At 47.4% G+C, this 19,995-nt stretch overlaps 1 protein-coding gene across 7 annotated transcripts in view; it reads left to right on the plus strand.

Moving 5' to 3' along the window:
- Positions 1-19,995, plus strand: part of ST3GAL2 (ST3 beta-galactoside alpha-2,3-sialyltransferase 2) — a 43,309-nt gene that overhangs the window by 10,886 nt on the left and 12,428 nt on the right. For all 7 annotated transcript variants that reach the window (XM_078786049.1, XM_078786050.1, XM_068126171.2 and 4 more), the window contains 4 exons: positions 1,324-1,612; positions 3,628-3,821; positions 9,998-10,177; positions 10,287-10,332. In XM_078786049.1, coding sequence (XP_078642175.1) covers positions 1,352-1,612; positions 3,628-3,821; positions 9,998-10,177; positions 10,287-10,332 — 681 coding nt within the window. In that variant the 5' untranslated portion in view covers positions 1,324-1,351. The remainder of the gene's footprint in view (positions 1-1,323; positions 1,613-3,627; positions 3,822-9,997; positions 10,178-10,286; positions 10,333-19,995) is intronic.

The raw sequence follows: 19,995 nt of genomic DNA on the forward strand, positions 1-19,995 counted from the left end.
CAATCCAATATGGCACAGAGTGGTGCACAGCAAAGGCACCAGGAAGTGTAGCGAGGAAGAAAAAAAAAAGGAAAAAAAAGAATAAAGCTCTCCCAATCCTCTTGATGAAATTAAAGCAGACCGAAAAAGCCATGGAGGCTGCAACAATGACCGTCTTCCCGACCTCCTGCCCACAACTACGGAAAGGATATCCTTGGCATTTGTGCAGCAAAACAGTCCCATGCACATGCAGCAGAGAACACCAAGGTCCACACAGACCAAGCAGCGGGTGTACGGGCGCAGGAATGTGCACGGTGGTGGGCCCAACGGCGAGCAGATAAGTCATGAGCAGAGAGAGGGCAGCTGTGGCAGGAAGGGAGTGCCAGTTTGCAACGCCAAGGCATGCCCAAAATGTCGTCTGCAAACCCGAGGAGAAGCATGTGAGAGAGCCAGGAGTGCAGCCAGGACCCGAATCGGTGCAAATCCAGGACAGTTCCTGCCTAACCAGCAGCCCAAGGAGGGCACGGGTACGAGGGCAAAATGCAGAGCCACTCGCCACTCGAGCTAGAAGCCACTATGGCACCACTCACGGCTCCTAAGGATTCAGGCACTCTTCCATCACAATCCTTGCTGAAAACTGCGCCAATCAAACCAACCACCAGAAGTCTCCCGGCCTCTGCAGGAGTGACCCGAAAGGTCACGAGCCCAGACATCACTGAGTGCCACATTCACGAACCATTTGATTAAGTCCATGCTGGCAAGGGAAAGAGGGTGCACCTCGCCGGCACCGAGAGTATCCGAAGGTCGGTCACTGCAGAACCACCTAGGCCTCAGAGGCATGACTTAAGCAACAAAAACCGTGTGATAAAGGCCGCTCAGGGGGCCTGGACAGTCATTATGAATCGATTTTGAAGCATTGGAACGTCCTCATTCGCTACATTTAAATATGAGTTGGAAGAAACTTAAGCATTCTTTTCAACACGAGGCGCACACACACACACACGACACATTCCCACAAATCCAGGGTGACACCCATCAGCTGGCAACGTCATCACGGTGCTTCCTGAACATCACTACGATGAACATTACCGCTGGCGACACTATCAAAATTACTGAAGATTGTTAACTAGTGATAGAGCAAACGATTACTGTAATAACCATTTCCTGCACACTTTTATTTTTCCTGGTGTTTGAAAAGTGCCGCCATGCCTATATTATGAGATCATCCCACGAGTGTTGCCCTAATGTTGTATAATGTACGTCATCCCACGAGTGTTGCCCTAATGTTGTATAATGTACGTTGTTCTCGATGAAAATCTAGTCAACACAGTCTTATTTTTACAGGCCAAAAGGAAAACAACAGGCCAGCAACATGGTCACCAGAGCAGCCTTCATCAGCAGACACCAGCTTGTGTTGGTGCTGCTCAGCACCTTGCTTATTGTAGGCATCTGGTACTTCGGGAGTCGACCTGACCGCAGCTTTAACACGCTGCCCTATGTGCCAAGCACTCGTGGTTGTGCAACGCATCCCCGCTCGTCGACTTGGTTTGACATCCGCTTCAACTCTTCTGCAAGTCCGATCTGGACGCCAAAAAACAAGGAACTACCTGCACACGTCCGCGATTGGTGGCTGGTAAATCACATTACTTCGCTATGTCTGGGAAGCCGGTCTTTAAATGTCATTCTGTTTTACAGGTTGGAAGTGACAAACTGCATTGCAGATTTCAGCACTTTGGCGAAGGAACCTAGACAGACGTGATCGGTTGTACACGAAGTGAAATCTGAAGTTTGATGCCAAGAGTGCCAAGTGAAATACGAGTTTATTGATTGGGGGTAATCGATTGGGGGCTGATTAGCTCAAGGGTGAAACTTTGAAAGGTCGATGGAGAGAATCCAAAGGAAGTTGCTGCCATTCCTGGTGCAAAGCATCCTCTGACTGTGCCGGGGTCTGCACAGGAGGGTCCGCTTTCTTAAATATTTGCCCAAGAGCGTCGCAAATGTGCTCTATTGGGTTTAAATCGGGACTTCTTGCTGGCAAAGAAATAACATTCTTTCACAAGTTATCGGTAGCTGCCTGAGAATGGTGTGGTCTGCCATTGTCATCGATGAATACAGGTCTTATGAGAAGTGGGTGGTTGTGAAAATGTAGAACACCATGCCGAGCTCGCTGCTTTGTGTTCTGTGGTGAAAAGGGGGCGTCTTGTCGGTCTTTTTGATCCGCAGCAGAAATGCAATTCCAGATATTTGTGGCTAACCTCCAAAGAAGATTCCATTCATGCTGCCACATTGTGCTTGCAGTAAAAATGATATCTGGTAGGCATTATCAGAACTATATTTTCATGTGCTGGAGGTCACTCTGAGGCTTCCAGATTGAGGCCTGTCTTCAACATCATGAATTGTTTTGTCTATGTTGGCGGACCAATCTGCCGACAAGTCTGATAGAAGCCAAGGTGACGTCAAATTTCACTGCATGCAAGACATCCCCTCTGTCACCCCAACCCCCACCATTATTCATCATGTTATCATTTGAGAAGTGTCTACATGCCGCTTGTGAAATCGCTGCAAGTACATTCGTCGGTCTGTTTGTCAATCACCGACAGGTGGAAATTCTCCACGAAACCACCTGGTGGAGCTGGTCAAATGGTCGAAGTATATCGTTTTGAGGTCAAAGGTTACGGTCATGATCCTTAATTTTCTCCGATCTACTTGAAATTTGAACAGGGTTTGCATGTTGGGTCACTAAAGCCTATTGATTTTGAGGACAAAAGATCAAGGTCATATAAAATTGCTCGCACGTTAAACATTGCAAAGTTGTGCATGCACACGCGCAGACACAGACGCATGCAGACACAGACGCACGCAGACACAGACGCACGCAGACACAGACGCACGCAGACACAGACGCACGCAGACACAGACGCACGCAGACACAGACGCACGCAGACACAGACGCACGCAGACACAGACGCACGCAGACACAGACGCACGCAGACACAGACGCACGCAGACACAGACGCACGCAGACACAGACGCACGCAGACACAGACGCACGCAGACACAGACACACACAGACACACACCTTGGGCCCCATTTAACATTAGTTGATTTACAGTACTCAACATTTGATTGATTTTTTTTTTATTCTGAATGTATAATTGTGGTAGTTTTGTACAAAAACGCCAAGGTACATGAAAACACACCAGAGTATAATTTTCACTTTGCCAACTCACTATTTGCACGGATAAAAGTTTCTATTGCTCATAGAAACGTTGCGACTGACATGTTCCATCTCCCTTTGAGTGCAAATGTTTAACAAATCATGGACCACGCATCTCTTAAATGCACTTGCAATGCAAAGCAGCGCAAGGTTTTGAGCGAATTGTGAAGAAGCAAAAGAAGTCTTGCATTTATTTGGTAATTACCAAAAGCACAGTGCACAAGTAGGAATGTAGAGTCGTCAAGCATGCACGTGCTTTGTTCAAACTTGATATGTACACAAACTGACGGTCTATTGACCCATTCAAACTTTTATCGTTAATGTGAATAACATGATCCCATGTTTCTGTTAATGGTGAGCGATCCTTGGTAGTTGAGCATCGTTCAGTGCATAAACTCCCTCCTCTGGGCTCCCATTGACCTCACCCACAGGGGTTGCAACAACAGGGTGATATTGGCCTCCCGGTTGTTCTGGCCAAGTTATTTCGGCTCATTCGTGCAGACAAACGTGCAGCCGTCGAGCATTCAGAGACTGCATGTCTTACCTGCGCTCTGGTTGGAAACTCTGGAAACCTGAAGGACTCTGGCTTTGGACGTGAGATCGACGGACACACTTACGTGCTGAGGTAAAGGATCAATGGATTCCCTCCGCCTATTGATCGGTTTTCCTGCAGCGAAAGCACCTTGAAGCTCATTTGCTTTTGTGACAGTCAAATGTTACAGTCAAATTTTTATTTTGCAACGCATTCTTCATGCCGTTTGTTTGTTTTTCAAGGCAACAATGTGACACTTTTTCTCTTTGTAACTTCGTTTTATGAGGGCCATCCGGATGGACCAGCTAACTTCACCTCCCTTCAAAAGGACTGTGGACTCATTGGTGCAAGGCCTTGCATGTGAAGCACCAAGGCGATAGTTTATAATCGGCCTCTTCCATCTTTCGAGACGAAACGCACACACCAGATGGTTGAAAGACCTGACTCTCTTGACATTTGTATCTGAGTATATGTATATTTTTGGTTGTTTGTAAATACCTTGCTCTTCATATTTTCCTTCTCTTTAAGCCTTCTTGGTTATGAAAATAATCGGTACCAAATTTTCCATTTTAATATTCGATGCTTTGTTTGGCCAAACTAATATTGGAGGTAGAAATAGAGAAAATCTGCTGATTTCATTCACTCGAGATGAATATACATGACTTAAATTTTTGATAACTGATAACCAGGCTCTCAGGTTCATGGAAGACATGTCGCATACCAATCGTGCAAACCCATAGACAGACACCAGGACGCATGACTTGGATTTTAACATGAGACAAATGCAGCTGTTGACCTTTAAGGGAAGTAACTTCCTGGAGCGCCCTGGGTGCCGACAGCACCATCCAACGGGTTTTTGTATACAAGATCGAGGCTCGTGTAAGAGATGACATTGATCACAAAAAGACAAACTGACACATAAAACATATGATAAAGGGAGCGGGAGACAAGATGGGGAGAGAGAGGGAAGCACACAAGCACAACATTTGAGAGCAGGGACATCGGGAGATTTGGGGGAAGGGGGCATGGGAGGAGGGCAGGGGTGGGAGAGGTATAAAACACATGGACACTGCTAGGACTTCCAGGAAAGAAGTCGGTATTTCAAAAAAGTGGATCTGGGGTGAATTCACGGGGGTAGAAAAGATCAAGGTTTTGGATGGCGGAAGATGACAGATGGTGGTGAACAGCTGTTTCAAAGACCTGGAGGGGAGTGGGATTGAAGAGAGTGAAGGAGTTTGTTCCAGCAGTGGGAGAAAAGAGGAATGAGAGTCTTTATTTTGGCAGTTTAACCATAAGAGGGTTTCTGGCAGATCCTGTGTGACCTCTAGGAATATTTGGGGGGACAGAACACAGACAAAGCTGGGGGAGCAAGGCCGGTGTGCGGCAGGAGCACCGGCCCAGAGGGGAGAACAGTATTCCATTGAGCTGCGGATGAAAGCCTTGTATGTGGTGAGGAGCTCGGGTGTGCCAAGGAAGGACTTCGCACGACGGAGGATGCCCAGTCGGCGACTGGCTTTGGAGGCCAGCTTGGAAATGTGGTTTTCCCAGGAAAGATCATGGCAGATTGTGAGACCCAAAAGCTTGAGTGACAGAACTTCTTTTAAGCGGATTGTAGAGAAAGTAGATGGGAGGGTTGTCCAGTCGGTCTTTTCGGAGAGACATAGTGAGAGTGTGAGATTTGTCAGGATTGAAAGACATGTTTCACTTATTTGACCAGACTAATTTTGTCCAGGTCTGCAGAGAGTGAAGAGGCTGCAGGCTGCCAATCTGAGGGATGAGGTATGGAGCGGCAGAGAGTGGTCATCAGCAAAGAGATGGAGAGGATTTTCCAGAGTCAGAAAGATTATTGATGAAGACCAGAAAAAGCACAGGGCCCAGAACACTGCCTTGGGGAACTCCAGCCTGAACAGGAAGGGGAGATGAGAGAAACCCATTCAGGGCCACACATTGACTACGACGAGAGAGGAAGTCTGCCAGCCATGCGTGGAGATTTCCATGGATACCATAGGAGGAGAGTTTGGTGAGATCAACAGAAACTTCAGCAATGGTGGTGTTATTACCCAATTAAACACGTGATATGTCAAGGGAGACGGCTCTGATTTCCTGTTTGGCATTGAGGACCTCCATTCATTGTTGAGACAGCAGAAGCAGCATGTCCAGAGTAGAATGACCTGGTCTGAATCCAAATTGATGATCGGAGATCAAGCCATTGGGGAAGAGGAAGGATTTGATGTCAGAAGCGATGATCGATTCCATGACCTTGCTGATTATTGCGAGCAGGCTGATTGGTCTGTAGTTGCAAGGATCTGTTTTTGCACCTTTTTTGTGTAAAGCGGTATTGTTGGCTGATTTCCAAACTGATGGCAGATGACCTTGAGCAAAAGAGAGGGTGAAGAGAACAGAGAGAGGGAGTGAAAGAGCTGCATAGCAGGATTTTAGGACCCGTGGGCTGATGCCGTCTGGTCCAGTTGCAGAATCAGTCGAGGTTTGACAAAAACGTCTCTACCATGTCAGGAGAGAAGGACACAGAGTCCAGGAGCAGCTGGGTACGACTGGGTACGGTGGGTCCAGAGAGAGACGGGTTCGGGACACAAGATTTTGAGGCAAATGCAGAGTTGAGGCATTCAGCTTTTTCACGTGCTGTGTCAGCTGTGTAGTCATTTGAGGTAAGGGAGAGGGTGGAGGGGGAACAAACAGCAGAAACAGATTTGACCATACGTCACCAGGATTTGGAGGAGGGAGACAGGTTTGAGAGTTCAGTCTTGAAAGTAGAGAGATATTGTTTCCTGGCTTTCCTGAGGGTAGACACACACTTGTTCTGAGCTTTGTGAAAGGAAATGAGATTGCCTTCAGTTGGATTTGCCCTCCATGAGGAGAAGGCAAGTTATTTCAGGGCAACTGCCTCACCACAATATTCAGTGTACCATGGACGGGAGGAAGGGTAACACAACTGAAGACGAGATGGGATAAATCTGTGCATGAGAGAGAGAGCAGTTTGCTTTGGAAGAATTCCCAGGAAGAATTGATGTCAGAGGCAGTAGAGATGGGAGACAAGTCCAGATGATTGATGGCTGCTTGCAGACCGTGCCAGTTGGCCTGAGTGAAATGCCAGACTCGGCGATGCTGAGGAGGCTCTCTGAGAATGGCCAGAGAGATGTCCACTTCAACAAGCACATGATCAGAAGTACCGATTGGAGCAGAAGAAGAGCAGCAGACATTTGCAGGGAAGTTGGCCATAACCAAGTCTAGAAGAGAAGATACTCCATTGACTGAGATCCGGGTCGGGAAATTGCCAATTGTGTCAGTCCCAGTGAGTTGCAGAAGTCCTTTTCTGAGGTGCCATGGCTGGTGTGAGAGGAACCCACACCCAGCCAGCTGGCATGATGACAGTTGAAATCGTCACATATGAGGGAGAGAGAGAGTTGGGATGAATGGATAGAAGTTGGTCCATGTCAGACAGGGAGATGTAAATGGAGTCATCACTGTTTGGAGGACGGTACAGAACACATATGAACAAAAGGTGGGAGCGAAGGGGAAGCCATAGCCAGAGGTACTCCTGGGGGTGAGGTGGAGAGAGGGCAGTGCAAGGAGTGAGGAAGAGAGTTTTTGATAAAGATAGCAACCTCACCTCCAGGATGAGGCTCAGGTCTATCATACCTGAGGAGGGAGTAACCAGGAAGAGATATTAAGGAATCAGAGACATCATGAAGGAGGAAAGTTTCTGTTAAGCAGATTATGTCTGGTTTTTCAGAAGCAACCTGAATGGAGAGATCAATCAGGTTTGAGCGAAGGCCCCGGATGTTTGAGGTCCATACCGTTAAGGAAGAGGGACGGGGAGCATCGGGTACAGGACAGGGGAGGGGTAGGGTATGATGAGGGAGAAGAGGAGGAGGTTGCGAGAGCTGTTGATAGTGTGTCGGAGATTGCAGAAGAGTTAGGAGAAAGGGAAGGATGAGGAGGACAAATGGTTTGATGGTGATGGGAAGTGGCACAGTGAGGTGTTGTTTGAGGGGGGGGGAAGGAAAAGTCAAAGGTTGGAGGAGGTGGAGTTATGTGATGGTTGGTAGAGGAAGTGGGGAGGAGGCAGCTTTGAGGAGGAGGAGGGAGGGGGGAAGAATTGGAGAAAAATGGTAGGGGGGAAGTTTTGAAGGGGAGGGGTGAGGGGGAAGTTTTGAAGGGGAGGGGTGAGGCGGGGAGTTTTGAAGGGGGGGTTTTGTCGGAAACCTGAGTTTTACCTTGCTTCCAATGGCGGTTAGCATACACCGATCGACATTCTGCTGATTCCATCCATCATTACTTACTTGACCTGATCGTAGGGTACCAATACTGTATTATTCGGCCTACAAGTCGAGTTGGCTAATTTTCCGGTCGATTTGGAGTGCAAGACGAAGCTCGATCAACTACGGTAGGTACCAAAACTGTCAGTCTGGATGATAGAGGTGTTGGTACCTGCCTGACACTCACTACAGTACTTTCAGGGTCATGAATATTGAACTGTTTTGTGCATGTTATTTGAATTAGCATGTGGGATGACCTTTCGGATAAATAAGTAAATAGCTTTTCAACATGTTTGTTTTCATATTGTGGTGCGGTATTTAAAACAAGCTTCAGAATCATTGTCTTAAACCACAGAGAAGTTGATTCTTAGTAAAAGTCGATTCCACAAACCTCGACTTTGTGTACCAAAAAAACAGTCAAGGGCCGAACTTCCGGGGAAAAAAAAGTGGGGACTTGTATCCCGTAAAATACTGTAATTTGGGCAATTCCTTTGTCTCTCCCAGTGTTATTGGTGCGTTACAGCTTTGTTCTCCTGGTTCCTTTAAATCTCAATTATTATTTTTTGTAAAATAGCAGGGCTGTTGAAAGAACAAGGTTAGATCGACAGTGGGGTAGTGGCGAATATTGGGCACAACAGGCAAGGGGGGGGATACAGAAAAGAGAGGGACACCAAAATCGGCAAGTGAGAGGGTTCGGTGCGGAATGGTTAATGGGGATGACAAAGGTCATGGGTCAGAATGGGCACGAGGTGGTAATGCACTGCCTGCTTGAAGCTCGAGAGGGAAGAGTAAGACTTCTGGAATGCAGTTCCATAGATGTGCGAAGCAAGGAATAATGTATCGGTCTGTCCTGGAGCTGTGCTGAAGGGCTGTCGTGTGGTGTGAGCCCCCAGAGAAGCATACCGGGCCTAAATCGAGTCGAGTACACCAAAGCGGTCTTCCGTGGTGAGACGTTGTATCTTTGTAAACAAAATGTTTGAACCCGATACTGATCTCTGTTGATCGGGACATTGAATGGGAACCTGCACTTTCATTCGGCCCTCGTGTATCACCATTGCAAATTTCCTCGTTTCCAAACACTTATACCAATTGTAGGAAATTAACAATTGTAATTTCATAGCATGTGTATGTTTCCATTACTTTCTTATGAATTTATGTTTTCTATTCTTATTGAACGTTCTCGTCTGCTTGCCTGCAGCTTTGTCCACCCATGCTTCTGCTGCTGCTGCTGTTGTTGTTGTTGTTGACCCTTATCTTGCTGTTTTGCACCACCCAATGTTTCCACCCTCGTTTGTCCAGCTTTTCCAAAAGCCTCACCCTTTGTGAACAATACACGGTGTTGTCGATATAATGGGGTTTTTTTTTATAAACTCGTGACTCAGAATGGCATTTCCCAAAAACTGCTTCGTGATTATTTCAATCGAACCTGGTGATCGGTGGTAGTTTTTGAAGCATAATAACAAGTAAACTGCAAAAAAAAGACTGCATTTTACAGTATGTTGTCTGGTCAACATCAAACACCACCTTTGCTGAAGAATGTGTCGTGGTAATTGGTGCCACAATCTATCTTGGTGCATTCCTCTGTTCTCAAATTAATTTGGCTATAATAATTGTACTAAAAATAATTAATACCGACTTCTCTTCCAAGGAATGTTGATGCACGAGGAGCTCATTAGGCCCATGAAAGCCTGAGCTATTATTACCAACTTGTGGTTGTTTCGCCTATCACGACTTCCTGTTTTGTTCCCAGAATCCTTCAGGGTTCTCCCCGGCCCCAGATTCTCTGCTAATCCATGCTTCATTGTGATTTCCAGGTAGAAGTCGAACTGTGGGTATTATAATGGTCATGTCTTGCATTCGGTGCGTGTTTCTCAACTCTTGGCACAATGGCCATATTTTTTGTTTGCATAAGTGTGCTTTTCTTCAACCGATAACACAATTGGTGGTGTAAGAATGTTGTCACGCAGGTTAAGATGCCCCTGGGATTTGCAGGATGAACATGGCACCGACACATGGCTTTGAGCGCGACGTTGGGAGCATTACGACGCACCACTTCATGTATCCCGAGAGTGCTATAAATGCTGGTGCGAACCGCTCATATGTGATCATCCCCTTCAAGATTTTGGACCTCCTGTGGGTCACCAGCGCTTTGGGAAAAGGCTGGATCACCAAGTGAGCCACAACACTGGTCAGGCACCTTGTGTGTGTGTGTGTGTGTGTTGCATCCAAGTGTTTGTCTGGCTAATTGTAACGTGCATTCCTCCGATTGTACCATTCGCAGAACCTATGCTCCGGTTCTTCGCTTCCTGCATACTAGGCCAGAAAATGTGAGTCTTACGAGTTTTTTTTTGGTGGAGGAGGTTATGTTACTGTGTAAATATAAATAAATAAATAAATATTTTTTATGGCGAATGATGTTCACAGTTGAACTCTGAGCTGCATTCTGCTCTCGAGTGAATACTATCCACTTCTGTACTTTTCTGTCACTTTCTATCATCTGCTTGACAAGACACTAAGTAGAAGGTGGTTCGGTGGTTGGCTAGTTTACATTGGTGGCCATCAAAATGCTATCATGGTATTTCTAACAGGAAGGAGTCTGTGTTGTGGGGGTAGTATCATGGTAAAAGTCAAAATTCTTTGATCAAGTGTTGCTTTCCATTGGTCCTCTACGTTTAGCCATGCCAAGTGACGTCAACATTGTCATCCTGGGTAGATGTTCCATCGCCTACACTCGAACCACCACTTGGCGTTTGTCGCTTAAGAATAAGCGTCGCACATTTTCATCACTCGATGTTTAACCTGCTGAAAACTGTGATGGATGTTTATAAAAGTTTAATGTTTAACGGTCCTAATTTGTGATTGAGGGCAGTTGCAAATCTTCATCACAATCATCATCCTCTTTCTTACCACTCACTCACTGATATAAATGTTTAGTACTTTCTAGGTATACTTTCTAGTTGCAGCAAATGGTTTTATTCAACCAAACAGAAACATTCAATCATGAAGAAAACTGAAATGGAAATTAAATAAATCAACAGGATTATTATGACTAATTAATTGACATGTGGGAAAATTGCATGCCCAGACTAGGAATTGAACCCAGGTCCTCTGGAAAACCGTAACAGTGCTCTGCCATCTGAGCTACCTGGGTGACCCTGACTGAGCATGCAATTTACCCACATATAGAATTGCCACTCTTTCTTTCTTTCTGTAAATATGTCAATTAATCTATATCTAATATATATATATATATATATATACAGTGATGTGAAAAAGTAAGTACACCCCATGTAAAGTTTTGACTTTTTCAACATATTTCAACATACAGCGATTTGATCTTCATTTCCACAATATTGATAGTATAGATAAAGGTGATATAATACAACAAATATCATGAAACATTTACATTTTGTAGTCCATTGTATAATTTAAATAAACATAAATGCAAATTTTGCATGTGGAAAAAGTAAGTACACCCCTATATTTATCATTACTTCAAATACCTAAAATTAGAATCAGGTGCACCAGCTCAGGTGCAAATGATTAGAACATCGTTAGAGAGGATCTTGGAGGAACCAGTCTTATTTAAACCTCAGACATTTAGTTTGCTCTTTGTTGTTGAAGTGTGCGGCGTCACCATGCCGAGATCAAAAGAGCTCTCTGAGGCCTTCAGAAAGAAGGTTATAGATGCCTACCGCAAAATGCTGAAAGAAGTCTCTAAGAACCCCAGAATGTCATCACGGGACCTACAGGTATCTCTTGCCACTGTTCATGTCAAAGTGCACGAGTCTACCATTAGAAAGAGGCTGCACAAATTTGATCTACATGGGAGGTGCGTCAGGAGGAAAACTTTGCTGTCCAGATAGAACATCAGGGCAAGACTAAAGTTTGCCAATGAACACCGAGGCAAAGACCAGCACTTCTGGAACAATGTGCCCTGGACAGATGAGTCAAAGGGAGAGCTATTTGGCCACAGTACCAGAAGACATGTTTGGCGAAAACCAAAGACAGCATTTGACCACAAGAACCTGATACCAACTGTAAAGCATGGTGGTAGAAATATTATGGTTTGGGGCAGCTTTGCTGCATCAGGGCCTGGGCAGCTCACCATCATAGAATCCACTATGAATTCTTCATTGTACCAGAGGGTGCTTGAGGATAATGTGAGGCCATCTGTCGGAAAGTTGAAGCTCAACCGAAGGTGGACCTTGCAACATGACAATGACCCTAAACATACCAGTAAATCCACCAAGGAATGGCTGAAAAGAAAGAAATGGAGGGTTCTGGAATGGCCAAGTCAAAGCCCGGATCTAAATCCCATCGAGATGTTGTGGGGGGATTTGAAACAAGCTGTGCATGCAAGAAACCCCTCAAACATCGCACAGCTGAAATAATTCTGCATGGAGGAGTGGGCAAAAATTTCTCCCAGTTGGTCAGAGACTGGTACAGTTATAAGAAACGCCTACTTGAGGTTGTTTCTGCCAAAGGGGGCAATACCACCTATTCGAGCCAAGGGTGTACTTACTTTTCCCACATGCAAAATTTGCATTTATGTTTATTTAAATTATACAATGGACTACAAAATGTAAATGTTTCATGATATTTGTTATTTTATATCACCTTTATCTATCAATATTGTTGAAATGAAGATCAAATAGCTGTACGTTGAAATATGTTGAGAAAGTCAAAACTTTACATGGGGTGTACTTACCTTTACACGTGACTGTGTGTATATATATATATATATATATATATATATATATATATATATATATATATATATATATATATATATATATATATACAGTGGAACCTTGACTTACGAGTTTAATCCGTTCCGTGACCGAGCTCGTAAGTCAAATTGCTCGTATCTCAAATCAAATTTCCCCATTGAAATGCTATTAATCCGTTCCAGCCCGCCAAAAACCACACCAATTTTTTTTAAATATACAGTATATATAAAAATATCTCGCGCTTTATATTTCACCTGTATGCAGCATACAAGTTGGCAGGATGGCCTGGACTGGAGGTACGCACACTTGACTCTAAAGTCTAAACTGTCCAGCCTGGGTTTGAATCCCGACCCAGCTATAACCTGTCATGGGTGAATCACAGGCAGGGTGATTCATCAATGGGTGTACCGCTAAACTGGGCGCCCCGTTTGCGTCCCATTAGTTGTTGGATGTTAAGGATCTCACCGTGTTTTCCACAAAGAGAAGGCGAGCTATCGCCGGCACTCTGAACAAGTTGACGGCAGAGATACTGTACTTGCACGGCATGATAACCACGTGTCGCACGATCTCTTGTCATGGTCCACAAGATTATCACAGAGAGGTGCAGCTTCCAGCGTTTCGAGATCTGATCCAGGCCTATCCAACGAGACCGGTCCCAGCGTTCTAGGCCCGGTGGTTGTCTCAGACGGACCCGACAACGGCAGTGTTCGTTTTAACTCGATTCGATTCGAGCGCCGACGTGCCGGCGAACAAAACCGGTCATATCTTTTGAACGCGTGGCTCGATTTTTACAAAAAAAATACACGATCAAAATACACGATCGATACAAAACACGATCAAACTTTTTCTTGAAGGTCTGAACCGTGCGCTCAAAACGATACCGAGTTTGACCCTGAGAGAGCCGTTTTGCGCCGGCAAAGGCGCCTTGTGTGACGTGAGGACCACGTCGTGCTGCATAGATTATCATAAATTATCATATCATTATCGGCGGCGTTATATATCATTAGCGCTATACGACAGAGATACTGTACGTGCACGGCAAGATAACCACGTGACCGGAGCCCACCTGGCGGCGTAAACTCAAAATAACCGAAATGCGAAATCTAAAATGCAGCGCTATACTACGACAGAGATACTGTACGTGCACGGCAAGATAACCACGTGACCGGGTGGCGAAAGCTAGTAACTCGGATCTCGGCTCGCATCTCAAAGCAATAAACTGCCAGAGTGACGGCTCGTATCTCGAAAAACTCGTAAGTTGGGGCACTCGTAAGTCGAGGTTCCACTGTATATATATATATATATGTATGTGTATGTGTGTGTGTGTGTGTATATATGTGTGTGTATATATATGTGTGTATATATATATATATATATATATATATATATATATATATATATATATATATATATATATATATATATATATATATATATAATGTTGCGAATATGGGATTTGGCCTCCATATCCGCTTGTAAATATTCCCCTATTTCCCCAATACTCCCCAACTATCCCCAATCCCCCATTCCCTAGTCCCATTGTCTGTAAACAACACTCTGTAGAACCGACCTTCCCCTTTTTCCCCCATTAAATGTCGTGCCCAGGTCCACCGCATCTCACGTAGACAACTTTCGGACATCTTGCTAGTTATTCTTAGTCTATGTCAGTTAAGGACTCGTTTCCATTAATTCTGACTCTTCGTTGCACCAGAATGTGATTATATGGCACCAGTAGTGAGTTTAGGACCTTCCCAAACCTCCTCCCATCTTCTTCCCCAAACAACAACTACAACAACAACTACAACAGCAACTACAACAACTACAACAACGGCGCGCGCGGGGAGTGTGCGTCCTCACTCCGGCTCGGTTAGCCGCCATTACCCATGTGCGCTCCGACGGGGTTACCACGAAGGGGCTCCCTGTCAGCCCCTCGTCAAGGGCGGAGCAGGTAACCCCCCCCGCACGCACCCAATGAGAAGCAACGGGCCGATTCCATCTGGGGCGGAGCTAACGAGCCGAGGGCGTGTCACTCCCCGCCGGATATACGCGGCCACTTACCGGACGTGACGAGAGATGCGCCCCCAGCTTGAAGAAGAGCCAGTCACCACCTCCGAGCGCTGAGTGAGACCTCCCGCATCTCTGTACCGGAGCGGGTCGATTTGTCCCTGAGCCAAGAGTGCACCTTGAGCCATCGACCAACCCGCCTTTCCTTGCCATCAATCCCCGTGTGAGTCAGTTTTTGTCCCGTTTATCTGTCGTCTGTCAGGGAATAAGATAAGTGTGTCTAAGTGCCTGTCTTTCTATGCTGTCCCTCTTGTAGTTGTAATCTGACCTTCCGCCCTAATATAACCTCCTCCGGAGGTCTTGAGAACTGAACCCTTGGTGTCGTGTCATTTGAATCCCAGCCGTTGTGTCCTTTTCCTTCATTGACCTAGCATAGCGCGACTCGGACAAGATTCGAGTATAATCGGGTAACTTGTGCGGACACGGCGGCCATTCCGCTCGGCCCACCATAACATCAAAGTCGTGTCTGTAACAATTGGTGTCGAGGAGCGAGATTGGACCCGGAGCGCGTTTACGCGCTCGAAATTATAAAGGCGAAATTTGAATTTGTTTTACGAAAATAAAAACCCGAATTTTGAAAGTCGCGCTATGGCGGATCAAGACAGCTGGGTTCCGGTAGAGGAGAGTGAGGCAGGGTCGGTCCAGGACCAAATAGAGGGACGCGAGGAGAGCGAAGCAGCGAGGGTAGCAGACGCACAAATTAGCGTCGTTGCGCCCGACATGGCGGGCGCGCGAAATGGCGCCTCGCACATGGCCACGGCGCCCACGCCCGCGACCGTGGCAGCGCCCCTGGTGGATTCGAACCTTTTCCTCCTGCAAATGGGGGCCCTTATGGAGAGGCTAGAAGCAAAAATGGGGGTAATGGGGAACCGGATAGAGGCTCAGAGTGAGCAAATGGGGGTAATGAGGGACGAAGCGAGGGGTACCGGTGAGGGGTTAGACAATAATTTTAAGGGTTTAGACAAGAAATTTGGGAAGTTAGACGACAAATTTGAGGGGTTAGACAATAATTTTAAGGGTTTAGACAAGAAATTTGGGAAGTTAGACGACAAATTTGAGGGGTTAGACAACGGGATAAAAGAAGTGAAAAATGGGTTAGAGGGGTTAGAAAACAGGATGGAAGGCAAATTGAGGGACATGAGGGACCAAGCGGAAAGGGAAGTTAACCAAATGGGGCAGCAGATAGCGGGGGTCAGAATGGGGGTAGAAACCAAACTGGATGCTCACAGGGAGGAAATGGAGCAGATGAGGGTGGCATCTGGGCAGGAGATGCAAGTGATGGGAGAGGAGATCAGAAGAGGAGTGAGTGAGGAGGTCGGAGGAGTGCGCGAGGAGGTGAGGCACTGTAAGGAGCACATGGAGAAGGAGGTGAGAAAGGGGACTGTAAAGTTACAAGGGGGCATAGAGGACCTGACGCAGGAGGTGGAGCAGCTGACGGTCGGACAGACGGAGTTAGTGGAGCAGGTTCAAAGGAACACTGCGGTATTAGGAGGTTTAAAAGCGACACAGAAAGAACTAAAAGATGACTTGGTAGCGACGAAGAGGGAATGTCAGATGGTACGTGAGGGACTGACAACGAGGCTGGACGAGGTGATAGAGGTAATGGAGACGAAGGACCGGCAGGTGAGGACGCACATGGAAACGGTCAAGGTAGCCTTGGAGGACGAGCTTGAGGAGACGTACCGGGGAATAAAAGAGGTGAAGCAGAAATTAGAAGAAGTGGAAGAAGGGATGAGCGAAATTAAGAAGCGACGGAGAGAGGATAAGAAGGAGATAAAAGAGGAAGTAAAAGAATTGGTCCAAAGTCTGTGTTTGGATCGTGATGATGTGCTCATTAACCGGATGAGGGATTCGCAGGTGATGGAGGAGAAGCGAAGAGAAAGAGGACCCGGTGTAAGTGGTGACCAATATGGTCGTGCGTATGATGCGCCAGGTGATTTAATAAGCTTGGGGGTCGAGATGGACCCGGGTGTTCGTGAGAGGCCATTGGTGAAGTGTGCGACAGGTCTGGTGTGCGAAAGAGGAGGTGTGCGAGAAAGTCCGACTCTGGGGTGTGTGAGGAAAAAGTGCGTGCCAAGGAGTGAGGGTGCTGGCGAGAGTGAGTCGGTCGTAGCGCATGTGCGAGGGAGCACATGGGAGCGAGTAGTGAGGAGTGTTACGGAGGGTGTAAAGGGAGAATGCACGCCTGTGGTGAGTGTTACAGAGGATGTAACGGGAGAGGGTGTGCGAGAAAGGTGTGTGACGGACAGGTGCATGGGGAAAGAGTGCGCTGTCAAAAGTAAGGAAGAGTGTACACCTGTGGTGAGTGTTACAGAGGGTGTAACGGGAGAGTGTGCGCGAGAGAGGTGTGTGACGGACAGGTGCATGGGGAAAGAGTGCGCTGTCGAGAGTAAGGGTGAGTGCGTTGTCAAGAGTGGAGGTGAGAGTAGTGAGAGTGACAAGGAGAGTGAGTTGGTTGTGACAGGTGAGCGAGGATGTACACCTGGGATGGAAGGATGCACACCTGGAATGGTAGAGCGTGAGTGGGAATGCACGCTGGAGTTGGTGGTGAGGCACGTGGTTGGGTGTGCGAATGAGAGCACACCTGTGATTGTCACAGAGGAGGGGGCGCGAAGAGGTGTGTTGGTGAGGTGTGCGACCAACGAATGTGTGCCAAAGTGTTCGGTGGTCAGGTGTGTGACCAAGGCTGTGAGTGGAATGGGTGTACCTGGGTGTGTAAGGAAAGGTACGAGGAGCATGGAAACGGCTGGATGTGTGAGAAAGGAACGGGCTGCGGGGTGTAAGAATCCAGGTGAGGCATCGAAGGTAACCAGGTTAGAGGTTAGGTCGACTTTTAGCCGAATCGGGCCCTCGGTGCGTGCTGGGCCTCGCTTTGAACGGCCGCGTCCGTGCTCCACTAGGCGGAGCGGGCAGCCCGATAGAAAGGGTCGTCATGGCGACCACTTTTTGTTGAGGCATTCCGGCAGGTCGAGATCGGGACATTGGATGGCTCCACGCCGAGATGGTGCGTGGGATCTCGGCCCGGGTAAGCCCCCGTCCCTGCCCCGAATGCCGGACGCATCCAGCCGCCGGCACAAAACAACCAGCATCCATTGCTCGGCTTTACGAAGCCGGGCTTTGGACAGGAATTGGCGCACCGAGAGGCATTAGTGAGTAGACGGGGTGATGAGGTTAGTGTTTTGGACCCAAAATTAGAGAAAAACAAAATTTGATGATTGGCAAGGGATTGGCAGTAGTGATTGGCAGATGATGGGTAGAGATTGGCAAATTTTTGATTTGTCGAAATTTGATGTGCAAAATTGGTAGTGAGCGATGGGCCCGGTGGGTAAGGCTGGCATCCCTGCCACCCTTCCCATGGTGGGGGCAAAGGAGCAATAGCTTATGGGGTTGATGGCAGTGAAAACTAGCCCGGGTGGGTTAGGTTATATTGATAGGGCCCTAGAAGATGACATTAGGTAACGCTAAGGTTAGTTAGTGACTGATACCTGTAGTGGGGACGCAGGTAGATTAGTGTGGATGATAATGACGTGGGAGCGCAATAGTTTAAAGGGACGACTGGGAAGCGCAAGTTTCAGAGGGGAGTAGTTAGCTGAGATGATGCCGTGTGTGTGAGGATTGAACAGGTGAGAATTGAACAGGTGTGATTGCACAGGTGTGCAACTGGACAGGTGTGTGTGGAGCAGTGTGTGAGTAGTGAGTGTTGTGGATCAGCGCGAATGCGCTTGGGGAGAGAAGGGTGCAGGCGGCACCAAGAGTGAAAACACAGGTGTGCAGGTACAGGTGTGTGGAGAGAGTTGGAGTAAGTGGTACGGAGTGGTGTGCATGGTGCGAAGGTGTGGATGGGGGAAGAGTGGACCCTTTTCACGAGTACCCGGGGCGGGTAGTGTAAGTGTTAGGTAGAGGGTATAGGTAAATTGTGGTTGGCTATTGGCATTTGTGGTGCGGTTGCAGAATGGTATTGTGGATGGGTGCATTAGTGTTGTGGAAATGGCTGGGCGTGTAGCCTGTTAGTGCGTGTAGTTGGTTGGGCACTCCACCACTGTGAGGATGTTGGCCAGGTGAGGCCGCAGGTGGGCTCTGGGAGCCGGTAGAGTTGTGGGTGGGTGCCTGAGGATCCCGGGTGTGGATCGGGTAGCCCAGTGCCAGAGAGGGCACCGAGTGGGGAGAGCGCCAGAGGGCCTTCCCCAGGTAGTTAGGTTAGGGTAAGGAGCAGGTAAGCTCGGAGGCAACTGCAGTGGTGGAGGTGTGCAGGTGGGTAGACCCGCTGGGAGAGGTACACGCCACAGCCCAGAAATTGTGCGAGGGCACCGGGAGATGAATCGGGGGAGTGAGACCCCAAATTGAAAAGCACCACAGTTTGGTCAATGGGCATTGGTTTTTAGAACCCATAGTGTAAGAGGGCCAATGGTTTGGCCGGAGAAAGACCCCGGGTAGTGTAAAGTTGTTAAAGTCATTTAGGAAATAGTTAGGATTGATGAACCTGTCGCACCATACGCAGCCACTTACCTGTGGTGATGATGATGACTCCACACCTGTGTTTTCTTTGTTTTGTGTTGCAGGAAATGAGATTGCTGTGGATTTGTGAGACGCATCACGACGTGGATGAGACATTGGGGTGATTCCATCTCTCCCTCCCTAGGAGGGACTGATGATGAATTGGTGATAGCAAATTATGATGTTGAGTTGGAGATGGCAAATTTAGATGAAAGTTGAAAATGGCAAATTTGATTGGTTAGGAGGGAGAGAAGACGAATTTGGTTTATGGGAGGAACGGGGAAGACAGTAGGGACGTTTGTTGATTTGTAAAATAGATGTTTATGGGTAGTGTTGTGTTGTGTGGATACAGTAAGGGGTAAGGGAGGGGCCATGTAGGTTACCTGGTGGGGGGGGGGGGGGAGCGTACGGTAGGAACGTACCTGTCTCACCTGGTTCCCATGTGCCCCTAGTGTGCATTACCTTGTGTTGCGTGCACTTTTGCGCCCTTACCACCTTACTCACTTGTCTGCTTCTTTTGTCTCCCACCTCCGAGGATCTGGCTTTGGGGCAGAGAGAGAGGAGAGAGAGGAGAGAGAGGTGCTGGCTACGCAGTTGTGGGCCTTCACTTTCGCTGCTTGCTGCCTGGATCGATACACCATATGGACCGCAATGTTTGTGGCCACCCACCATGGACCGCAGTTCTTTTGCGGCCAAGCA

Source organism: Myxine glutinosa, chromosome 10, assembly GCF_964187855.1.
Source record: "Myxine glutinosa chromosome 10, kmMyxGlut1.1, whole genome shotgun sequence".
NCBI classification, from domain to species: domain Eukaryota; kingdom Metazoa; phylum Chordata; class Myxini; order Myxiniformes; family Myxinidae; genus Myxine; species Myxine glutinosa.